Below are 24,617 nucleotides of genomic sequence, written 5' to 3'. Positions count from 1 at the left end.
ATACAAATTTATAATTTAACAATAAGAACATATTAACTTCTTATTTTTAGTTTTTGTCTTCTGGTACTTTTGAACTTAATTTCCAGCAAAAATCTCTCACTTTAACTGATCACTTTATATATATGTGGTCTCATTTATAAATTTTAACAAAATAATTTGTAAATTAAACAAAATATCATGTTATTCTTAATGTATTAATATCTATTGTTTTTATAATTCATAAATTAAATAAAATATTATTTTAATTTATATCATTATTTTGGCATTAATTATTTTAACAAATAAAATAATTATATATATAAATATTAAATTTAAATACTAGTTGAACATAATATATAATATTTAATAATTACATGACTTTTTTTGATTTTTTTTATCTAATTTAATCAAAATTTAATTCAAATCAAGCACCGAAATATGATGAAGGAATCTATTAAAGATATTTTTTCATATACAAAAACTCAAATTTAAAAGTTTACTTAATTTATATCAAACTGTTTGTTACTCAAATTAAGTTCTGATGGTTTAAATTTAAAATTTTATAATAACTAAATTAATTTATTACATATTTTTATAAAATATTATTAAATATTAAATATCATGTCTAACTAATATTTAATATATAAATAAACTTATTTGTTAGAACAACTAACATTTAAGTGATAACATAAATTAAAATAATTGATTATTGTATGTGCTAGAAACTAAAATGTAATGTTATTTGTTATAGATATTATTTTAATAAATTTTAAAAATAATAAAAATTAAAATAATTGATGATTATTTACTTTAAAATTAAAAATATTATTTTACTTAATTTAAAAATAATTTATAAAAATAATAAAAATTAAAAGGATAATTTATTTTGTAATTTTATATTGATATCATTCATTGAAATTAATTAAAATTTGCTAAAAACTTTAATTACTCAAATAAAGTTGATATATTTTTGTTGTTGAAACGCAATGATATAAATATTGACTGATAATATTAATTATTAATTGATATAATATATAAAAGTAAAGAATAAAAAGGTTTTTTCGGTAAAAAAGAATAAATGTAAATACTGAGGGCGGTGTAAGGTTGTTGGGCCCATTTAGTTAGCCCATGTGATGTTTGTGCATGGTAGGTATATATCTCATCTCTCGGTCACGCTAGATTGTTCTATTTCCTGAAATTGAACTACGAATTGTCGAAGGAATCAGCCAAATTTTGGGTTCCAAGTAATTGATAAGGCTTTACCGATCGTTCCTTTTTCTTGCTCTCTACTCCTCCGTTGCCTCTCAGGTATTCATCTCTTTCAACTAATCGTTTTTATTTTAGGGCTTTGAATTTGATTCTATTGATCTTCGTTCGTTTTATGTTTGCTCCTTTTTCAGTCTTACGTATTATTTATTTCATTTTCCCGATCTTCGTGTTTAACGTATTTCGCTATGATTTTGTTTGGTGGATTGATTCTAATGTTTAATATTCGGTTCGGTGGGTGTAAGCCGTTTGTTTTGGGGTGGCCTTAATTGAATTACGCTAATGTCGTTAGGGTTTGAAGCAATTAAGTGTTTGCATTTTACTGGACAAATTACACTCACAGTTTCATGAACGTTCACCCCATACCCCTCCTTTTTTTTACCTTGTACGAAAATTTCCTAATTTATATAACATTAAACCGAAATTTTTTCTTGATGACACAAACGTCTCCTGATTTTTAATTCATTTACATGAATCCAAAGAGGTAAACGTAATGTCAAAAAAGGAAGGGATATTGGATGAAATTTCCTTAAATTTAAACCGGTGTAAATGTAATTTGTCCAATTATATTATATCCTCTAACATTCTCCAAATGCAGTCTTATAAAAGAAAATGTTAAATCATTAGGCTTCCCAAAACTTTTTTTTTTCCTTCTAAAAAAGTAACTAATTTGGATGAGGATTTGTTAAGATACAATTATTCTTACAAAATTTGTAGTGAACCTGTGATTAATATTTGTATGGTTTATTGGGGGCTTAATTATCCTGCATACGTACTGTATTGTCAGTGAATACTGAACTTAAAGAGACAGAATGCAAGGACGCGGAGGTGGCAGGGATCCTTTCTTTGACTTTGGTGACCCTTTTGGTGGTTTTGGAGGATTTGGTTCCTTTGGACCTCCCAGGAGTTTAATTTCAAGTTTTTTTGGGGGAAGAGATCCATTTGATGACCCTTTTTTCACCCGTCCTTTTGGAGGGATGTTTGAGTCTAGTCCCTTTGGTGGCCCTGCGGGATTTCCTTTCCCCCCAAATATGCATCCATCAGGGTTTCTAGAGCATCAAGCTCCAGAGCCTAGTAGGCACAGGGGACCAATCATTCAGGAATTGGACTCTGATGATGAAAAAGAGGATGCAACAGAGGAGAAGAAAGGAAATCCAAGAAAGCATAGTAGGTCAAGCAACGAACCCTTTGTTGAACATCCAGATGAGGAACTTGAAGGTAATGTATTTTATGCAGCAATTAGTGTTTTTTTCTCTATATCTCCCAAAAGTGCTAGCATGGTTTTATTTAAGCTGATTTTTTTGAGTTCATGCTGCAGGGAAGAAGATCAAACATTTGCAGGCTAGAAATGAGTACAACAGATTCAATGCAGCTGGACCTCAGCCTCAATCTCACAGCTTCTGCTTCAGCTCAACAGTCAGCTATGGGGGTTCAAATGGAACGTATTATACTTCCTCAAGGACAAGGAGGACTGGGAGTGACGGAGTAAACATTTAGAATATTGATTGACAGCTAGATTGAATCTAAGACTTGCAGATTGTTATTTTTCTGATGCCATCTTGATTGTGTTACTGTTAGGTGGCCTTTGAAGAGAGCAAGGAGGCTGATAGTTCCTCAAGGGAGGCTTCTCACACAATTTCTAGAGGGATTCGTGGCAAGGTATTCATATATTATTCTCTTAAGCTTCAGTTTGGATAAATTTTTCAATAAGTATTTATAGGAAAAGAAAATAAAACAAATTAAGGAATTAAAATAAATGAAAATTTTCTCATGCCCCTCAACTTATGCAGAAGTTAAATATGAAGGAGCTTTCAAAAGAGTTGAGATGCACGAGCTAGTTTTTACTTATAAGAGAAGTTTGATTCATTTTGTTTTCTTATTTAATAAGTGATTGTTAAGAAGTAAATCTAAATTGGGCCTAAGTTGGTTTGGTTTTGGAATAACTTTCGATGTCAAATTTTTAATGGCTTTAACTTTGAATTATGTCCCTTACTAATTTATTTTATTTTATACATAACTGATACCTTATAGGGACATTCTCTCTCTCGAAAACTTAATTCAGATGGTAAGGTAGATACTATGCAGACTTTGCACAATATAGATGAAGGTATGTCATGAATCTGATGTTCATGTTTCTTGTGATATGATATGACATCTACTTGCTCCATTTCATACCATTGTGTGCCAGCCATATTGAAGGTTTTGGGTTTGATTTTGTAGATGAACTTACTGGCTTTGAAGAAGAATGGAAAGGAAAGGGTGGTCAAAAGTATATGCCTGGATGGAGTGGGAGTATTGGTGAGCAACCCAGCATCCTTTCTGCTACTTGAGAATGTGGATGATTTATTTTTACCAGATATCTTTATTAAGTTTTACATTTGCATATCTGTCCCAAAGTTTCCAAAAGGCTATTGTTTTATTAGCATAATTGCTAATAAATTCATTGGATTACATGTGTTAACTTACTTGAATAACTAAAATACAAGGAAATAAAAAAAATTTGTATAGTAATGCTATATAGTATATATCATAAGCATTGTTTTAAGAAAATCAGTACAAAATGAAATAACATATCATTTTAAGTCAAATAATACAACCAACAACAACAACCAAACTTTTTGGACTACATAGATTACACAATGTTATTGAACTTGATCAAAAATTAAATTTTCAAATATATTATTAACCAAACGATCTCTTTTAATAACTTCTTTGAAGATTCAGCCAACTAATATAAGCATATATTTTCTTTGAAAAAGGAGCTTCGAGGTCACCTTATTCATGATCACTTTCATAACATCACACTTGGTGTTTTAGTGTACATGCTTCTGAATTTGTTATCATGTTATCAGAAATATTAATTTTTCAACAAACTTTTTGTAGTGCTGTACAAAAAGCTAAAAAAATGTGTTTGATGATAGTTATAGCTTGTGCTCTTTATTTGTGAGAAGTAAAGGTAAAGTGGCAGAGATGCTCAATGCATTCAATGGTATGGAGAGGATACCTGGCTTCAGTCTGGCTGTTATTAGTATGGTTAATTGTATGTTAAATGTTCTAGTATGACTAGTGAACAATATATATCTGTTGTGGGTTATTCTTCTTTATGTTAATATACGTCCGGTTATCTATTTTATTTCCAAATTTACTGTCTTGCTGCTATCACGCATCTACATAAAAAAAAAAAAAGCAAATCTAAAATATATAAGTCAAATAGTATCATTACATTGTAATAAATAGTAATTATGAAGTGATATCTGTTTTTGTGCTAGTAAACTTTTACTATGCCTTGAGTGATATTTTTTTCTTTCAAAGGGGCAGTGTTTGATTTGTTTGTCATCTTTAATTTGGGCTCTGGTGTTTCAGAAGCTGAGCGTAATAATGGACAAGCTGAGCTGGCCAGGCAAGGAGGTTGGGCGCTTCCTTCTACAGAGTATACTCATCCTGTGGGAACAACTTCTGAAGGTAGAGATAAAGTTGGTTCTTCTCGTGCACAGGAGAGAGCAAGGATAGATTCAAGTGGTAAGAGTGCATATCATCCAGGAGGGCGAAGCCGAAATTAAGGCAACATCGATTCTGCATCATGGTTTTTCACGTTATTACCTGTTAGTGTGGTTCTTGTTTCCTTTCCCTCGGGAGTATGATGATTCTGGCCGTTTTAATGTCTTGGAAGGATGTATCCATTGAAATCATAATGACGATGTTAGGGTCTGAGGCCTGCATTATGACCTGACTGTATGACGAAATTTACAGTACATGTTTACTGCCAATCATGTTGCTTGTGGTTATTTAGTTGTCTTCTGAGGCGCACGAGATGTTTGTTTGTATTGCCCTACGCAATATTTATGCCATACAGATTGGTAACCTACCAAGAACAAGAACAAAAACGTGCGAAGATGCCTCTTTGGATTTAGTTACTTTAACGGGAAGGTATGTGTAAAATAACAAAGTGAAATTTGAGATCTCATTAATTAGTTATATCTACAAAATATTTTAATTTAAATTAACAGTAGATAAAAGTTTTACTTTTTGCATTTAATCCTTTCACATTTTTATTTTATACATTAATTTTAGAGTTAAACCTGTTTACTTGTACAACGTTACTGTGATTTGGTACGCGTTTTTTATTTTTAACGATGATTGTTGAATAAAGACATAATTAATTAAGAAACTCTGCTAATTTTTGTAAGGCTACCTGAATGAGAGATTAAAAATAAAAAAATAGTATTAGTATGGACTTGAGAAAAGTTTAGAAAGACTACAATTAAAAGTTAGCAAAAATGTTAGAATCAAAATTAAACTAGTTGATTTGACTGGATTTAATTCAGTCTTGCGTAATTGGGCTTGGAGCAAACGAAAATTAATCAAAGATTAAAAAAAATCATATTTATTATTTTTAAAAAAATTAATGTTATGAATATTCTAAATGATTAATTTTAAAACTTTGATTGAGCTTAAACTTTTAATGCACGTAAATCAATAAATTATTTTAAATTAGTATTTTAAAATTATAACCATTGTAAAAATAGTAGTTAATAATATAACCTAAATAGTTCCTAACACACGTTAATAATATCAAAGAAATAATTGGTTAGCATAACTTATATTTAATTAACTTCATGCTAATTCGAATGGGATCAACCCTATGTAATGGGTGTCATCATAAGGTAACTTCAAGTAGTTAACTTAAATATACTTTATAATGTAAGTCATTGTTAAAAAAGAAAGTTTTAGGAGGTATTTTAAATGAGAAGAATTTTAGAAATTATTACATTTTTTATTATGTCAGGTCAATTATTTTGTATAGAACATTTCAGCTTTTTTAATTCAATTTTATTTTGAATTTTATTTTTTTTATAATTTATTTTTAATTTTATAAATTATGTCTCTTCAATTTATTCATACTTAACATAATAAAATATTTATTATTAACAATTAAAATAATTACTCTTTTAAATTTATAAAATTTACTAAATTTAAAAATAATTGTTCAATATATATTTAATTTTTATCAAAATTATATTTAATTTACTATTTGCATAGTGGATGAGAAATTCACTAATATCCTATATAAGGTGTGCGAAGTTTTAAAAAAATTAACTTTTATTTATAGCACTCAACTTATCCCTTCAAAGATGGCCTTGTTGTTTCTTTTATACAATTATGCCATAACTAAGGGGTAGTAGTCCCAAATTTAGCTTGGTGCCCGTACCCAGATTCATAGTGAGATTATTTCTAATCCAATAACTTGAGACTTGGTATAAAATCTTGGGATTGATTAACTGCTACTGAATTATTCTAGGTGGCTTAAGCAAAACTACAATTTCTCAAAACGTAGAGTAAGAATGGTTGCAAATCTCACAATGCTTTTTTTTTTACTCCTTTATTCCTTTACTACGAGAGAGAATATTATTTGTTCTTATTGAATACTTAAGAGATAACTTAAAATTATAACTTTATTTTCTTTGTGAAACCACTTAAAAGAGACTAAAGAATACTTAGAATTTATGTTTGAAGAGTCACGTATATAAATATTTGAATTGGAGGATTTCTTACTTTTTTCCCCAATAATTTGATACAGTAAAAAAATCTTAATTGTGGTTGAGAATTGTACATCATGCCATTGTATTGAGGAGAAATCAGATAGCTTAATTACATTTCTTCTTTTATTTTTAATCTCCTTATATCAAGTTATTATAACTTGCAATTTTTTTTACAAATAAACTTTGTTACTATTTGTTGGGAAATAAATCATGTAAAGTAATATTATCACTGCGATAAGTCTCAACAATCAAATATATATTATAAAAACAAAATTTATTAAATGATATATTTTAATAAATTTAAATGACCAAAGCATACCTCTAAAGTTTCCACCTAAGAGAATCCTAAATTCCATTTGTCGAGTGTTGAATAACATCATCATCTATATTTCCCTTAACTACTTTAACTTTGTTTTACAAGTTTGAATACTCATCATACGATTTAAAATGAAAAATCAACCACAACCTGTGTAAGGTCTTGGGTTGTGGCGTATACTTGAATGGCTACCACCACTCGAACACTGGTGAAGGAGATGTTGTGCCTCTCTTCTTCCACACTTGCCATTTCTTCGCTTCGTCTTCGCTGTCCTCCTTCTCCTTTTCCCTCCTCACTTCAATTACGCCGTTCCAACCCTACCATTCTATTTACTGCAATTCGATGCTCTTCCTCAGATTCAGGTAGTGACAACAAAGTATCGTCTCGCCTATCACAGGTTCAGCAACTCCTTCAACAAGCCGAGCACCGAGCACTCTCCGCCAACGAAGGCCCTCCTCCCAAAATCACCTTGGGTTCGTTATTTCTCCTCAATTTTTCCCATTCCTCTAAATATTTGATAAATAAAATAATGACTATACTTTTTATTTATTTTTTATGGTTTCAGATCATGTTACAGTGAGCTTTGCCAGAAGTGGAGGACCTGGGGGCCAGAACGTGAATAAAGGTTATTTTTCATTTTTGTTTTCTGTATGTTGTTGTTTTTTAAATCAATGGTTATTAGTTTTGTTTGTCCCCATTTCAATTTGTTATCATTCCTTTTCGTTAATAATGCTTGTGTTTTACTTACCATCTGCTGATTGGACAGTAAACACTAAGGTGGACATGCGCTTCAACGTTAAAAATGCATATTGGTTAAGTGACAGGGTCAGGGAGAAGATTATACAGATGGTATTGAGATAATATGCCTTAATCTTGTTGTATTACCGCATTTACTTAATAATTCTTAACCTCGTGTAGTTGTATGGTTGTCATTGCGTTTGGAAGCAAATTATATTGTTATATGTCTAGTTGTGCTAAAATTGCTTGTTGAGAATCTTCATTGGTTACTCCCTTAAATAATTAACAAGTGGATTGGTTACTCCCTTAAATAATTAACAAGTGCGGTTCTTCTCTTGGTTTGATTGATCATCTACCTTGTCTTTTAATAATCTTTAATTTTGCTGATCCTGAGCAGGAGAAAAACCGTATTAACAAGGATGGGGAGCTGGTGATTTCTTCAACCAAAACTAGAACACAAAAGTTAGTTTCTTCTCTTTTGTCCTATTTGTTGTCTGTTTCCCTTGTATGTATGCTGCAACAAATGCTAGCTGTTGTAGTTGGAGAGTTCAAGACTTTATAAACCTCGTACTAGAATTTTATACTTCCAATGTGAGACTCAAATCCCATGCTTTGCAATTGGTTTCTAACATTCCACCACATGCTCCAAAGTCTCGCCAACCACACAGGTTGGCTGTGCACTTACCTCTTAACTAGTCCAAGGCAAACATTAAAATGTGAGGGTTACAACCCCCGATGCTCAACCGACAGACATAGTGTAAGGCTTTGATCCCAATTGATAAAAACCTTGTGTGAATCATACCTCAAAAACTAACCATTCTAGTTGGAGAGCCCTAAACCTTATAAATTCATACTTCCAATGTCCTTACCTTACAATTGGATCCTAACATTCTACCTTTATTTTTCCTCAGGGGTAACATTGACGATGCTTTGACAAAGCTTCAGGTAATGTAAGATAATTTAGTATATCAATTTTCTTTTATTAAAATTGTTCAAAAGAATGTTTTAGTACCAGATGTTACAGTCAAAGAATATATCTCCTAAAGTGGAGACCCAAGAATGTTGTTCGTTATTTGGTCCTTGACAATTATCATTGGTTGGTACATTTGGAAATGATTATGTTTCTTTATATCTTGTCTTCTTAGTGGAACCAAAGTAAAAACAAGGGCATAATTTTAATTATAAATGAAAAAAAAATATGGAAATAGAAAATTTTCCTTAAACCAAACAAGCTCTTAAAAAGGATTTTTCTAGTATAAAAGACAGTTTCTGCAGAGTAATGTTAGCTATATAAGACAGGTTTTTTGACATTTTGGTATCTCTGAATTCGATTATTTCTTATTCTTCTCTATTATTGGGGTTTTGAAGGAGTTCATTTATAGAAAATGTGATATTTGTAATAATCCCCTTGCTTGCTTATGAACAAACTGGTGGAAGAATGGAGGAAGGACAGTGACTTGGTGGTAGACAACTAGACATCTCTCTCGCCTTATTTCTATATTGTTGTAGTGTATTCAAACATGTTAAGTCATGCTTGAAGAGTTTTGGTCCTGACTATTTTTGTGGGTCTCTAAGGAGTTAAGGTAGCATCTTCACTGGGAAATGGAATATTTCTTGGAGGAATTTTGTACATCGATTTCTTATTGTTTTCTTTGCTAATCATTGGTTCCTTTATAATAGAGTTGGTTGATTTGATTGTCATACTCATTATAATGAAGTTTGGTATGACACCAAGGCCCAAGAAGCTGAAATCACCAAAGTTTATGAAAGAATAGCAAAGAAGAGTGGGGTACAGTGTCAGAACATAAGTTGCAATGCACCTGATCAAAATTGAAAGGGGAAGACATAACTAACGGCTCAGCTGGCAGAAATGGGTGGGACCACATGTGAGTCTGGGTAGAGAAAGAATAAATGCTGGGGGTATGAATGTGGTGGAGGCTGGCCTGGAATAGTCTGGAGTTGGGGGAGAGACGAGGCTCTCTCTATTTGCCTAGGATTTGAATAATTTTGGTCCTTTTATTTTTATATACAGTTTTATAGTAAAGTGTGGTTCATTTGGTCAAATTCTTGAAGTTTAATACAGCCCAGTTCTCTTGTGCTCCTTTTCTCTGTTTCTCTGGTACCTACTAAATTCCATGGTGTACTTGTGTAGATCAAGATAAGGAATAATGTGATAAAAAAATGTCTTATCTTTATTGCATGTAATGAAATATATGAAAAATCTTACATTCATGCCATTGATTCCCTTAAAAAAAAATTATGCTTCATCCTTCCTCATGATGGTCATCTATGCTGTATGTACTTATTTGGATGTTAGATTTAGGTTATCCAACCTTTATTCCCCTTCCCTCACTTTCAACTATCCAGACTTAAGTATATTAGTTTTTTTCTTGTTCCTGAAAAATGGTTTTTACTTAGTAATGGTGCTTTTCTGTTTATTTAATGTGAAAAAAAAAAAAGGAAATCATTGATGCAGCATCTTATGTCCCGCCACCTCCCTCAGAAGAGCAAAAGAAGAAAATTGCTAAGATGTAAGAGCACTTCTCTTTTTATATTTTCTAATTCTTCTGGTGAAATATAATTCTTATTCTGGGTACCATTTGTTTGTGGCTTCTGTTACATTAGAATCACTTGGTGGTGAAGGGCTTGTAACTGACAACTGTTAATCAAATTTGCACTTTTGAAGGGCTGCCATAGGAGAACAGAAACGGCTCAAAAGCAAGAAGGTGCTTTCAGATAAGAAGGCGTTCAGAAGAAGTAAAAATAGCTGGGACTAATTTGTTGTTTTCCGGAATCTTGAAACTGTTGTATCATTTTAGTAAGTTGACCATTATTGGCTAGTTGAGATTCATTTATCAAACATTTTACTGTCCATTTCAGTACATGTATTCTCAATTGATGTCTTTTCGGAATCTCTGTGCTACAGCGTGCAGAAGCAAATGCTCTGATACTACCATACCGAATGGTTGAATATAACAAGATTTGGAAGAACATAGCCCAATAATCAACCAGTCTGCTGGAAGGACCTCAAAAGTTGTTTGTGGCTGCCTATTGATAGTTGGCCAGAATTGTGATGTAGCTAGGATTTTAACCGATACGATCTTTTCAAATAGAAATATCATATATTGGTTGAATCTTTTAAATTTCCCTGGAATGCTCAAGTCCCCCTTTAGGGGCTCTTTGCACGTATCCCGACTGATAGATCAAAGATCTATAGTCATTGTAGATCAGCAACCCGAAAACGTGCTTTAACTTAAAAATATATTAATGGTAATACAAAATGAGCTACGGGGGCAAGGAATTTTGTTATTAAGGTAGCTGGGAAGGTTGGTTCCTTAGTCGATTCGTATTGATACAATTCTGTGATAGTATTTTTAATTTTGGCCAAGCAGGTAGAAGAACAATGCCGTCTGTATAAGCTAATTATGTTAAATTATAAAATTTGGTGCGCGTTGCTCTCAATCTCAATTGTTCCAACATATACATGATAGATATAACATCATTTTCTTATTGCTTTGAACCAAAAGTCGGTGGTACTATAAACTATAGAACTCGGAATGCTAAACTAAAACGCGTTTTTGGAGACCTATAGCCAATAACTGATAGCTTATGCTATGCGGCGTTATCTTTACCCTTCCTCAAGTACGTACGCTCTCCCCTTCCCAAAAGTTGAGTCGGCAAAAGCGAATTTCCTTACAAGTTACTACAACAGCGGGCTACATCCTTTATGCATTTATCTAGAAACACAAGAAGATTTGAAATCCTTCTTTCTTGACCATTGAAACAGAAAGTTATCTTTGCTTTGATCTTTGTCCTTTCACACTTCTGGTCATAATCGTTTTTCTAGGGTTTTTCTCTTTGTTTTCCACAAGACATCTCAGTTCACATTCTACTAATTTCACCTAATGTGTGATGTTTTTTTTCTAGTAATTTCACCATCATTTTTCTTTTTGACTCGATCACTATGTTTTTATTGTTCTCTGATCGATCGTGATCGTGTGTAAACCACGACTTTGATTTATGTTCGATTTCTTAAATTTTATATTTTTAGTATTTACATGTATAGTATAAATAATTTAGTTTGTATTATAATATTTAAAATAGTGGCCATCCCATTGTAGCATTTTTAGAGGTTGATAAACAAGATATATCTACAAATGCAGGCAAAGAGGATATCACAGTGAGGTGTTGTGCAATGACTAATAAGCAACAACAAAGTGAAGAAAAACAAAGGGAATAGTTTGTTTTGTGCCTCAGTGGAGCACAGTATTGCTGCTAATTGCTATTTACAAAAATAAAAGAAAAGTGAATAGGTTTTGGTAAAATGAATACTACAAAAAAGAGACGAGTATTAATGAATAAAAGAACGTGAAGCTCGGTTTTTGGGTCTCCGAACATGAGTAACAAGTTCATCTTCTGATAACGTGAATCTCCCCTGACCGTGGATCAACATGCTTTATCCATCTCTTAGCACCGCCACTCTTCAGCGGTGAATTAACGGAAGAGACGTGCGCAACGTCGAGTCCGTCGCCAACTGGAAGAAACACAGAGCGAACGAGACGACGCGAGCCTTCGTGAAGGACACTCCGCCATTTAAAACCAGAAGGTGAAGGAACGTTCCTTGCGTTAGCATTTTTGCAAATGAGGACGGCGCCATTGTTGCTGAGCTTTGCGAGGCTGAGAAGTTTAGAGAAATTGTTGCGCGTGGAGTCGACGACCATGAAGTCGATAGCAACCAACGCCAACCCCTCCATCAGCTCCTCTGCCTCGCCCACCAATATTTCCGGCGACATGGCAGCCTCTCCCATTCTCTCTGCGTATTCCGATTTCGACCTCTCGTCAGGGACTATGCACACGTGCCTCCCACCCGTGTGCATCCTGGCTATCCCTAAACCCATGCTCGTTTCTATCGCTCCTCCCTCTGACCATGTCTCCGCTATCACTTGCGCGTTCCATCCAGCCGCCATCGCCGCAACCAACTCCGCCACCCCTGATTCTCTGTATACCCCGCACTGCACAAAAAATCACTGTTAGATAAATATCATCCGTTAATTAATGGAAGGAGTTGCAGCAAAATTTCACAAACGCAGCCTCTAACTATTAAGCGCTTACAGATTGCACCGTCTCGATGTATGCTTTACATGCTGTCTCTGCAGACCACACTAATTTCATTTTCCTACGATTGTTAATTATTATGCTTCTGTTGCGTCTCTCTCCCTCTCTCAGCGATTGTGAATTTGTGAAGAATTGGGTGGCGAGTGTTGAATTAATAAATAGTAGATGTGAATGAACGAATATTATTCGTTATTCCTATTACACGACGGACAGAGAAAGAGAAAAGGATAGGTTGTAGAGAGAATACGAGCGTTGACGTTTATTCCGCGCCAATCCTACGTGTCTGTTGGATTCGGATAACTCCGGTTTTGTTTGTTTGTTTTGTTCAACTGTTTGTTCTTGTCTCTCTGTCTTTACGATTAACTAACAATGCTTTCCCTGTCACGTGTCTTGCGTGCTCTGAGAGATAAAAGGAAATTGCGTTCATGGGAAGGGAAACCATCTTCCCCTTCGTTTTGGTTCCTAATTAACCTACTTGCTCTTCCTCTCTTCTGTTCCACTTTATCGTAGGTTTTTAACCTAATCCATGAAATTAACGTCTAACCATTTGTGGGCATTGCGTAGTAATATCATAACAGAACAGGTTAATTTTACCCTATTTGTATATTGATATCCCAATTTCAATTATTTTAGATATCTTTATAACAAGATCCTTATCCGTCACGGAAATATCAAGACATCACATCGTCGTTGGTAGAATTTCGTGTGTTTTGTTCTGCGTTGAATGAATATAAGTGTCTCAGCACATGCTTTATAAATATTATTTTACTACATCTCCGATTACTGTTACATTTAATTTTCTTATTTTAGCTCATTATTATAGAATTTCTTTATCACGTTTTTACGTAAAAATATCTTCAAAACTTGAAATTAGCTTCAACCAAATTTATACACAACTACCTAGTTGAAGAATACCGCTGATTGAAAAGATAAATTCTTGTGTGCCTGTCGGAAAGGATTGTCTTGTATGTAATTGAGCAGGGAAAACGACTGCGACTCCCACTAACATATCCTACGTTTCTTTTTAACACAAAATACAGATAATGCAGTAAACAGAAAGAATATAGTCGGTCGATAGAATTGGACTGTGTCAAATGAATGACTTTATTCCTCGCTGCAATGTTTAAATAAAAAGTGAGGGTATTAATTGAATCACTTCCTCAAGTATATATTCATTGAATTTGATTAGTCATTCTTACAGTTTATAAAGAAATAGCAAGTGACGTAGTTGTGTAAGCTTCACAGCTGGTATGTCTCTATTTATTAGAGATTTTAAGGTCACCGCGTCCATAAAGGATCCGCAACATGGACATGACATCAATGTGAAGAGGATCGAGTCCCACTCAAAATCACACCCCTTTTGGGTACGCATCTATGACAAAGTGCTGATATGTTCGAATTACTTACCAACCCCGATTTCCTTTCAAAATTTGCCCTCTTCTAATAAAAAAATGCTTGCTTGAATGCTACGCTCACAGTAACTCCATAAAGCGAGTTACATCACAAATCACAGTCCAACTGTTAATTAGCGTCACCCAATTTGGTTCTCCTCCTCTCTCCATTGTCGCCCCATTTGCCCAGTCCAGTCCCCCGTACCGTATCTGGACCACTTCGGGTGCACATATTCACATATTTATTCATTATTATAGTCCTTTATTGTTCAGGAAGTTGTCATGTATGCATTGAATGAACAGTTTGACATAGATCAGGTTGGGTTAAGCTCTGCAAAATCATTATTTATTTGGGTAAGTTTCCTGTAAGCTCTTCTAAACACTTTAAATTTGGTACTATATTTAAAATGATTAAGACTAAATGCACTTTATTTTTTATTATTGGATCAAACATTATATATATATATATATAAACTGTTTTATACCAAACTACATACACACTCAAGAAAGATAGTCAACACTCAATACCCATTGTTACAATTATCTGCGTGGGCATAATGTTTATGCATGTGGGTGGAAACACAAGACAGAGCAAACTCGTGCTCTACCCAAATTACTTGCAAGATAAAAAAAATCCTTGCGATAAGCATTGTAAACTTTCGCTCTAATAAGCAACATTTCATCAATAAGATATAAGTTATATTTAGCTGTAAAATTAGTTAAAAATTATAGACTTATAACTGTATAAATAGCTTAACTTTTATGTTAAAAAATAACATTTATTTATTTATTATCAATTAATAGATAGTTTGTTAATCTATTGTGTAACTAACTAATTTATGTTAAACAGTTTAAAAAGAAATATAATATTAAATTAAATTAATATTAAAATTGAATATTACTTATTTTAGTTATTTATTATCAATTAATTAATTATATAAAAAATAACATTTTTCTTCATATATATTTAAAAATGAAATATTTTAAACTATATATATATTAATATAAAATACACTTGAAAAAAATGGATAAAAATGAAAATAAATGAATAAATAAAAAAAACTATCGTGAAAATAAAGAGTATAAAAAAATAATAAAATAAATGCAGTATATACATATAATTTAATTATAATAATAAAAAATAAAAATATTAATAACTTAACTTTTAAAAGTTAAATGCTTTTTAAATAAATTCGCAACTCTCAAAAGTCAAAGCAAATGAATAAATCTCTCCTAATAAAACAATCTTTCGATTCTTTCCGGCCATGTTTCATGAGCCTTGCAGTGGTTTCTAGCCAATATTTAATGCTGATGATGGATATTTGCCGAGTTACTGTTGGATAGGGTACAATTAATTATGATCAGAACTGAGAAAAACAGAGATTTAGTTTGCTTGAAGAAAACTAGGTTTAATGTGGATAGGCCACTCCTAGCTAGTAGCTAGAGTGTGTCGTTCCATGTAAGCAAACGAGATTAGAAGAAAGTCCAATAATTTAAGGGACAGAGCATACTTAGAGGGAATATATAAGATGCTTTTAATTTACGTTAAAATCTAATGTAATGTTAATTGACTAGTCTAAAAGCAAACTAATTTGAAGGTTCCACGCCCCCTAATTTCAGTGTCAGCAAGTCATCTGTGAAAATTTCTTTGGACACGTCTTGACAATATTCTAGATAACAGATAATGTGTGATATATTAGTGTTCATACCTAAAAATGCATCGTTTTTTCTACGTCAAAAGATAGAAAAAATAAAACAACGTCTTCGTATTTTGAATTGAATCCAAGCTTGTGACCGACATCACCGCGTTGGTAGAAGAATACAATTGTCTACTTTTTCCATTTCGTGTCCCACGGGCTACACAAAGATAATTACTACCAACTATATTTCTATATAAATATAAATTTATAAATGTTATTCAATATTTGATATTTATTTAAATTTTAATGAAATAGTACACATTATTTATTAATTTTATTTTGTGTGAAAATTTGTAAAATTAATAAGAATATTGAAATGATATAACATATGACAAACATGTACCAACAGTTCATTTGCTTGGGAAGTGAGGCATCAATTAGTACATTTTCTAAAAGTGGAAAAGAAACAATTGGAGCGCAATAGACAAGCTCATTACTGGGTATCTATCTTTAGGTAACAAAGAGAGTGAAAGCTTCCTTCAAGGAAGAAACTTGGTCCTCACTTACGTACTTATCCATATCTACACTCCATTCCTAAGTATCAAAATGCTCTTTCTACTTTCTCCTCCGCTTCTTCGGTTGTGTTTGTCTTACTTTTTTTGAAAGAATGAAAAAACGTATAAATGATTGGCCCATGGATTAACGACACGTCGACACCCTTTTCCTATCGGAATGAGAAATCACACCCAAGACACGACGCCACCTGAACAACAAAATCTACACTTTTTTTAGAGTTAATTTTTTTAATATAATTCTATATGATTAGTTATATGTTCACATAAATTTTAAAAAATATTAATCACTAATTAGTGCTTGAAATTCATTTATTTATTTGAATTTTTATTTTTTATAATAATAACTATTGAAATTGTTAATTCTTTATAAACAGTATCTAAAATTGTCGATTGATTATATTATTTCAATTGAGTAAACTCTTGTTTTTATCATTAAAATAATAAGTGTTGAGTGTTTTAATTCTTAAAATTTTTAAAATGTCACGATAATATTTAACTTTCATATTTATTAAATAAATAACTTGATAAATATGATGCTATTTTACATGTATAAATGTGTGGCCAAATAACTTTTATTGTAACTTTCTCCTTTTGTTTAAGTGAAGAATCCTAATTTCTCTTCCAAATCTTAAGATCTATTCGTAAATTGTAATTATTGGTATTGAAAATTCTGAAATTATTTATATTGTTATCGTGAAAAAGGAAATTAAAAAAGTAAAAAATAAAATACAAATAAAGAAATATATAACAAATAATAAAGAAAGAGGCTTATTTAAATTGAGTCAGGACTCTTTTACTTTTTTATGAACCAAAATTTTTAGTTTGGAATATCAATATTATTCTTTTTTTAAAATTTTTCTTGTGAGGCATTAAAAATAGAAAAGACATTCATATTTATCTTTTGAAAGATGACAACCTGATTAAATTAATCACACAAACATATATATAGAATTATACACAAACTTGATTAAATTTTAAATTTAGAGTAAATAGTAATTCAAAATTTGAAATAAGTTTATTGAAAAATAAAATGGAAAAAAGCGATGATAGTTAAAATAATAAAATATAATAAATTATTGATAAAATAATATATTTAATTGAAAAAAATTTAAAATGAATAAAAGTAATACACTATATATTTTATAATGTTATGATAAAGTTGAGTAAAAATTAATATGAAATATAATAAAAAATAGTATAAATTTATTGTAAATGTAATTTAATTTGATTTTAAGAATAACGTCTAAAAATTGAACTAAACTACAATATAAAATATAATTTTTTATTTAATCAATTTTTGGTTTAACAAATTTTTTATTTATTTTAATAATTTAGGGATTTAAAAGCAATTTAGTTCAATTTTGAACACTTCAGTTTTGAACACCCTAACACACATGCCAGTACAAACATATAAGAAGAGTTTTAGCGTTAAAATTTTTTTAATATACTTTTAAATGTTAATTAAAATAATTAAAAATTAAAAAATTAATAGTAGAATTTATTAAATTAAAAATGCAACTCAAATATTTTTTTATAATTTTCAAGTAATTTTAATTAATATAAACAAATTAAAAGATATATTACTGAAACTTCTCTATCCATATGTTTAATCAATTTCCTTTTTCACTCATCACCTCTGCTCAGCTGTAAATGTCACTTTTTGTGATGAACCTTGTTAGATTGAGAGAACACTCACAAAAAGCTAGCAATCACTAAAGAGTCACCTTCATCTTGTAAGAAAAATCAAACAACATATAAATAAAGGCAACAAGTGATTCAATCAATTTCTAACATCATCCTTTTGCTTTTTATTTAACAACTTTATTGTTATTAGTTTTTAAGATTAATTTAAAATAATTAAAAGTTTGAGAGTGTTTGTCTCTTTAATTTTTATTTTAAGAAACAAACTTTTTATTAATTCTCTAACAAAATAATTAATTATTAAAAATATCGTCAACATATGCAAAATCTTAAAAGACAAAATGGATCTTAATTTTCTTAGAGTTAGTTGTGCTTTCTGATCTCAATTCTTAATCATCGAGAATGGTGGCGAGATTATGAACGGTGGCATCATTTTTATATAGTCTTGACTTAAGCACAGCCAATGTCTCTTCTCCCAGAAACAAACAAAAACAAGATGGAAATGTCGTTATTACCTTTTTCTTGGAATAATATTTAGTAGACAAGGAAAGAGGTGTTATACTTACTAAAAGAGAAGAATAAAAATGAAAAATGATAAATTAATAGGTAGTTTAATATCATAAAAATAAAAACATTAAATAATTATAGATAGTATTAAAACATAATTTTTGTTAACCAATGTTCTAACAGCATTATTTAAATAAAAAACTTTTCTTATAAAACACATTATATTTCAGTTAGTATTTACTTAAAATATATATAAATCAAAGTTATTTATATTTTTGTTTCCATTATAAACAAAGCATATTCATAAAGCAGAAATGGCGTTCGGTAAAGTGGAGAGCATTGAAAAGGGTGCTCTCACACATGACAATAATGGGTGCGGGCCCCAAGCTTTTTCAAGTTCAAAAAATTTAATGATCCAAACTATGCGTCCTAAAGGACCATCATCTGAGTTGAGGTCCTTTTTCACACACATCGTCCCAATGCTTCGTTTTGGTCCTTTTTCACACATCATCCCTATGTTTCTCTTGCGTAATAATAAGGGAATTCATTCCTAGAAAATTTATCGAACTGTTTTTCATACAATTAAATTGTGCAACGAATTATATGGTCCAAACACAAACAAAATCAAATTGTGCAGAGAAAACGAGATAAATTTGTCCTAGTAATATTTCACAAGTAAATTAAGTTAATTTTCAAAATTATATGATTTAAATATTTGTCTCTAAAATAAAAAATATATATTAACTTTTAACTTTTTTATTATTGTTTTGTACTTAAAAATATTAATGAGTAATGAAAAGCTTGTAAAATCCCAAGAACTTAAATCTTCCATCCATATAATCTTGGGGAGAAGCTTTTACCCTTATTCTCAAATTAAAACATACTAAAGCCTCCTTTCTTTATGAGCCGAAATTGTTTACATTGTAAAAAGAATCCAAGATCAAGAAACAGTAATGCAGAGCCTTAAAATAAAATAAAGGCAACTTAACCAATCTTATAGGGAGAAAATTAGTAACTACTAAGCATTATAGCACTGTATTTCATTTTTTATAGCCAAATTGAAAGTTGAAACCACATTGTCAAACCAAGTTGGTCCACACACTACCCATATCATTATTTTGCGTTTAATTTTCTAGTGCAGAAAATGTTTTCCAAACCAGTGGCAGCCATCCTCGCCGACTCTCATCTCCCCAAGGAGATGCAATGTGAACAAACTTATCTGTCAGCGACTAACAAAGTTAATTAATTAACTATGCTCCCTCTTTGAAAATGCTTCTCTTCTTTCTTCCTTTCTTCATTCTCCGTGCACAAGCACAAACTGCCACATTCAAAATCTTAGACAAAAAGTCCAGAAACAGAGACTAACAAAGTCATGCAGGGTGACCATTGACCAACAACGTGTTCGAGTGCAACCCAAAACCAAAACCAAAACTAAGATCAAAGTCAGAATCTTTGAGACAAAAGCTCACATGGGTGTCTCTCTTTCAGCTTAGTTTTTGAAAATTTTCTCTTCAAAATTGGATATGAGTTCTCTTCATCTTCTCCTTCCTCTGATTCTATTGGTTGCTCTTTCCACTCCACAACAGGTGGTTCGTGGAAATGCAGAGCTGAGAGCTTTGATAGACCTGAAATCCTCTCTGGACCCAGAAGAGAAGATCCTTGGCTCGTGGATCAGTGATGGTGATCCATGCAGTGGTTCGTTCCTGGGGGTTGTGTGCAATGAGGACAACAAAGTGGCTAATATATCATTACCAGGAAGGGGTCTTTCTGGCCACATCTCTCTAGCTGTGGCTGAACTTAAATGCTTGTCAGGTTTATACTTACATTACAACCATCTCTTTGGGGAGATACCCAGAGAGATTTCAAATCTCAATGAATTGGTTGATCTCTATCTAAACATGAATAATCTATCTGGAACCATTCCTCCAGATATCGGGAACATGACTAGCCTTCAAGGTTAGTAACTTGGTGTACAGTTTTATTGTAGTTCATCCTTAAGTTTAATGTATCATGTTATCTGTACTGGTTTTGTTTAAATTCATGTAGATGGAGAATATATCTAAATTCTAGAGTCAAGCCGTACAATTTGGGTACACTCATGATTGAAATTGACTACAGAAAAAGAAGGGTAGAAGCTTCAATACTTAATAATCTTAGCTCCATGGATTCATTGGATTATTTATATTGAGTTGAAGATCTTCAAACGGAAAAATTGCTTTAAATTGATTTAAATTATATGAATTATCTGTTAAACACTACATGTGTGCTTGGATTCAACTTTGAGTGAATTCAAAGCAAAACTTACAACTAGTAGAATCGAAGTAAATGTGGATCATTAGACATTTAAACGTGAATCCAAAGGTGCAATACGTTAGTTAAGTCGTGTGGAAAAGTATTATGATATGGATGCGGGTTATTCCAGCTTCCTAGTATAATTTAGATAATTTTCTCCATTTTACCCCAGTTCTTCTCATGGAACTACTACATATATAATGTGTTTCATAAAGGGGAGAGATAAAAAACTGACCAGAACAGTAAATGTACTTGTGCATTCCGTGGGCATGTGGAATATTGGTATGATAATTGTCATATGTTTGTGATTATTAAGCCCACTTGGGTTAAAAATGAATGACACTCGGAACTGTCACATGTCACGCGTCCTTCATGGAATGAAACCAAATAGGCCTCTTGTAATTGATTTTTAATGAGCCAAACTCTCCTTGTCATCAAATTTGATGGATTAAACAAAGTTTGAGTTCTGTATGTTAACCCAAGTTCCCTTGTTATTTATACTTTCAGTGCTGCAGTTAGGCTATAACCAGCTAGTGGGGAAAATACCTGAGCAGATGGGTTCGTTGAAACAGCTTGATACTGTTGCTTTGCAGCATAACAAGTTAACTGGTCAAATTCCTCTAAGCTTGGGGAACTTGGAGAAGCTAACGAGGCTAAATTTGAGCTTTAACAACTTCAATGGCGTGGTCCCGGCAACACTAGCTGATATTGCAAACTTGGAAATCCTAGATATTCAAAACAATTCTCTTTCAGGGATTGTTCCTTCTGGTAAGCCTCTATCCTTCTTTCTTTACAACAAAATTCTCCTGTTTCGTGCATTTGGACTAAACTGATTAATGTTTTAAAAATGATAATGAAGCATTGAGTAGATTAAGGGAAGGATTCCAAGGTTCAAACAACCCAGGTCTTTGTGGAGTTGGGTTTTCTACTTTGACAGCTTGCCACAAAGATAAAGTCTATGATGTTGGGCAGATTACTGGTACTTCAAATGTATCCATAGAAACTAATCCTCCAAAATTTTTCCCAGAGCCTGGAAATACCCAATTGCATTGTAACCAGACCCATTGCTCAAAATCAAGAAGGTTTCTTCATACTGTCATTGTAGCAAGTGCTATAACTACCATCATCACATTCATAGGTTCCGGACTTTTCATATTTTTTAGATATCGCCGCCAAAGGCAGAGAATAAGGAATACATCAGATTCTTCTGAAGGCCAACTTAGTCCTGACAAGCCTAAAGAGTTATACAGAAGTCCATCTCCACTTGTTAATCATGAGTATTATTATAATGGTTGGGATTCATCGATTGATGGTCAAAATGCCAGTGAATACTTAAACCATTTTAGATTTAACGTTGATGAGATTGAATCAGCAACACAGTACCTATCCGAGGCCAATTTATTGGGTAAGAGCAAATTCTCAGCAGTCTATAAGGGAGTTCTCAGAGACGGTTCTCTTGTGGCTATTCGAAGCATTAGCATGACATGCTGCAAAACCGAGCAAGCTGAATTTTTAGAGGGGTTGAGACTACTAACCTCATTGAGACATGAAAACATTGTTAAGATGAGAGGTTTCTGTTGCTCAAGAAGTAGAGGTGAATGGTTTTTTATCTATGAATTTGCCACCAGGGGAAATGTCTCTCAATATCTTGACAAAGAAGATGGAAGTGACCATGTGCTTGAGTGGTTCAAGAGGGTTTCTATCATCAGGGGCATTGCAAAAGGTTAGTTCTTTCTGACTCCCGGTATTCTCTCAGCAATTTATGGATCATCTGAAATTGTTCCTTTCTTCAAATGAATCACAAAAGAAATATATAAAAAGGTTCCACCAATAATCATTATGCAGAATGGACCTTGGTGCAAATCAAGAGTGAGCATGCATGAGATACTACTTCACCTTTTTGGATAAACCTTTCAATAAGTACGTATAGGATATAACAATAAGGAAGTATAGTGAATTAAATCCCTCACATAAGTTAAAATCAACCTATGCTTCTCTACTTTGTTAGAGACTCTCTCATTTAACTTTTTAAAAACTTGAGTAGTATAAGTTATTGTTAACTTGAGAAAAAAGTTTTATTCATTTTATTTTTTTATTTCTTATCTTATAAATACTTATCTAAAAGTTTACTCAATAAGAGAAAAGATTTATTGATTCTTTGTGTTTGATATTGACCATTCCTTTATGACCAGGTATTGGATATCTGCACAGCAATGAAGCAAGCAAACCGACAATAGTACACCAAAATATTTCAGTTGAAAAAGTAGTTCTTGATGATCAGTTTAACCCCTTAATCATGGATGCTGGCCTCCCTAAGGTTCTTGCAGATGATGTTGTTTTCTCAGCTCTTAAAGTAAGTGCTGCCATGGGATACCTAGCTCCTGAATATGTTACTACTGGACGCTTTACTGAGAAGAGTGACATATATGCATTTGGGGTAATTGTTCTTCAAGTTCTATCTGGAAAGACACTGATTGGGGGTTCAATCCGTATGGCAGTTCAATCTTCCAGATTTGAAGATTTTATTGACTCAAATATGAAGGGGGTATATTCTAAATCTGAAGCAGCTATTCTTTCAAAACTTGCAATGTTGTGCACCCATGAGCTTCCTGAACAAAGGCCAACAATGGTGGAGGTGATTCAAGAGCTGAGCATGTTTTCTGCTCATTCCTCATGATCTACTACTTTCTAAGTGTATAATGAGATATTGAAACATTTCCTAACATTCAGGCTCCATCCATGACTTGCATTTTCATTGGCATAGTCATAACTTTATCCATTGCCAAATAATTGTAAATCTAAATGAAATCCTTTCTTGTTTATTTGGCATGGTTGATAGTGTTGAAGGATTTTCCTTTATTGTAAATCGTTAAATCGAAAGGCTTCCAAAGGTAGCTGTAGATAATGAATAAATTAATAATCTTTAGCATAAATCATGATTTATTATTGAATACTTTTTTTTTTTGTCTGATATTTTTTTAGGGGTATTCTTTTATCATTGGGATATTTTTCCCACAAATAATTTATTATTGCAACAATGGATTAAGAGAAAAAAAAAAAGAAGGAGTTCCAAGTAGCTCAATTAAGATTAGCCCGGTTGCTTCCAGGTTGGAAGCGGGCTCAGGAGTAAGCTTGGGTTTGACATTAGCTTGATGGGTTCCCAATCTCTAATTAATTAGAGTAAAATACAAATCAGCATTTTAGGTTTTCAGTTATTCACGATTTTATTTTTAAGCTTTAAAAGGTTATATTTTAACTCTTAAAGTTTTGAATATTTGTAGAAAAATTATCCTGTTAATTTTTAGTTAAAATTTCACAGATTCGATGATGTGACTCATTTTCTTTTCAAAATAATCCCTAAAAGTTGTAAATTAACACCTTAATATTTTTCTACTTAAAAAACACCTTAAATTTTGAATTATGTGAGATTTAATATTTTTGAATTTTAAAAAATGTGCATTTCAAGTCGTTAACATTTTAAACAAGTATGAAAGATACACCAATTGATTTTTCATAGAAGTTTGACAGAGTTTCATTTAAAAATTAAATTATAAAAAAAGAACACTGAAAAAATTTGTAATTACTTAATTTATAATTTATTACTATTAATTGCAAAT

General features: G+C 31.9%; 4 protein-coding genes across 12 annotated transcripts; 3 read left to right on the top strand and 1 right to left on the bottom strand.

The window, feature by feature from the left end:
• The first annotated feature begins 1,085 nt into the window (after nucleotides 1-1,085).
• On the top strand, nucleotides 1,086-5,274 carry LOC113848876. The gene is made up of 7 exons (XM_027478251.1): nucleotides 1,086-1,287; nucleotides 2,033-2,463; nucleotides 2,564-2,730; nucleotides 2,824-2,904; nucleotides 3,277-3,352; nucleotides 3,466-3,543; nucleotides 4,609-5,274. Exons 2-7 carry the CDS (start codon nucleotides 2,058-2,060, stop codon nucleotides 4,803-4,805), a joined length of 1,005 nt encoding a protein of 334 aa, XP_027334052.1. The 5' UTR covers nucleotides 1,086-1,287; nucleotides 2,033-2,057; the 3' UTR covers nucleotides 4,806-5,274.
• A 1,911-nt stretch (nucleotides 5,275-7,185) lies between these two features.
• On the top strand, nucleotides 7,186-11,297 carry LOC113848877 (peptidyl-tRNA hydrolase ICT1, mitochondrial). Of its 8 annotated transcripts, none has more exons than XM_027478253.1 (8): nucleotides 7,186-7,574; nucleotides 7,667-7,726; nucleotides 7,868-7,950; nucleotides 8,237-8,301; nucleotides 8,751-8,784; nucleotides 10,300-10,370; nucleotides 10,526-10,657; nucleotides 10,766-11,297. In XM_027478253.1, exons 1-7 carry the CDS (start codon nucleotides 7,286-7,288, stop codon nucleotides 10,614-10,616), a joined length of 693 nt encoding a protein of 230 aa, XP_027334054.1. In that variant the 5' UTR covers nucleotides 7,186-7,285; the 3' UTR covers nucleotides 10,617-10,657; nucleotides 10,766-11,297. The 8 variants fall into 8 exon arrangements, 7 of the variants coding, with proteins under 7 accessions (XP_027334054.1, XP_027334056.1, XP_027334057.1 ...); XR_003502038.1 differs by having other exon boundaries at nucleotides 7,249-7,574; nucleotides 10,465-10,657; nucleotides 10,766-10,972; XM_027478255.1 differs by having other exon boundaries at nucleotides 7,249-7,574; nucleotides 10,465-10,972.
• A 635-nt stretch (nucleotides 11,298-11,932) lies between these two features.
• Nucleotides 11,933-13,156, bottom strand: LOC113848879. The gene is made up of 2 exons (XM_027478259.1): nucleotides 12,952-13,156; nucleotides 11,933-12,851 (listed from the first exon to the last, which is right to left on the bottom strand). The coding sequence occupies exons 1-2, from the start codon at nucleotides 13,009-13,011 to the stop codon at nucleotides 12,249-12,251; spliced, it is 663 nt and encodes a 220-aa protein (XP_027334060.1). The 5' UTR covers nucleotides 13,012-13,156; the 3' UTR covers nucleotides 11,933-12,248.
• A 6,698-nt stretch (nucleotides 13,157-19,854) lies between these two features.
• LOC113848875 (LRR receptor-like serine/threonine-protein kinase GSO1) lies at nucleotides 19,855-23,922 on the top strand. 2 transcript variants are annotated; one of them, XM_027478250.1, is made up of 5 exons: nucleotides 19,855-20,664; nucleotides 21,508-21,768; nucleotides 21,860-22,082; nucleotides 22,164-22,723; nucleotides 23,193-23,922. In XM_027478250.1, the coding sequence occupies exons 1-5, from the start codon at nucleotides 20,232-20,234 to the stop codon at nucleotides 23,675-23,677; spliced, it is 1,962 nt and encodes a 653-aa protein (XP_027334051.1). In that variant the 5' UTR covers nucleotides 19,855-20,231; the 3' UTR covers nucleotides 23,678-23,922. The 2 variants fall into 2 exon arrangements, with proteins under 2 accessions (XP_027334051.1, XP_027334050.1); XM_027478249.1 differs by having other exon boundaries at nucleotides 21,860-22,723.
• Nucleotides 23,923-24,617: the final 695 nt, after the last annotated feature.

The sequence above is a fragment of the Abrus precatorius genome, unplaced genomic scaffold (assembly GCF_003935025.1).
Source record: "Abrus precatorius isolate BTA unplaced genomic scaffold, Abrus_2018 Scaffold9, whole genome shotgun sequence".
Lineage (NCBI taxonomy): Eukaryota > Viridiplantae > Streptophyta > Magnoliopsida > Fabales > Fabaceae > Abrus > Abrus precatorius.
Note: the sequence above shows the minus strand (reverse complement) of the source record. Positions and strands in the feature narration are given on the sequence as shown.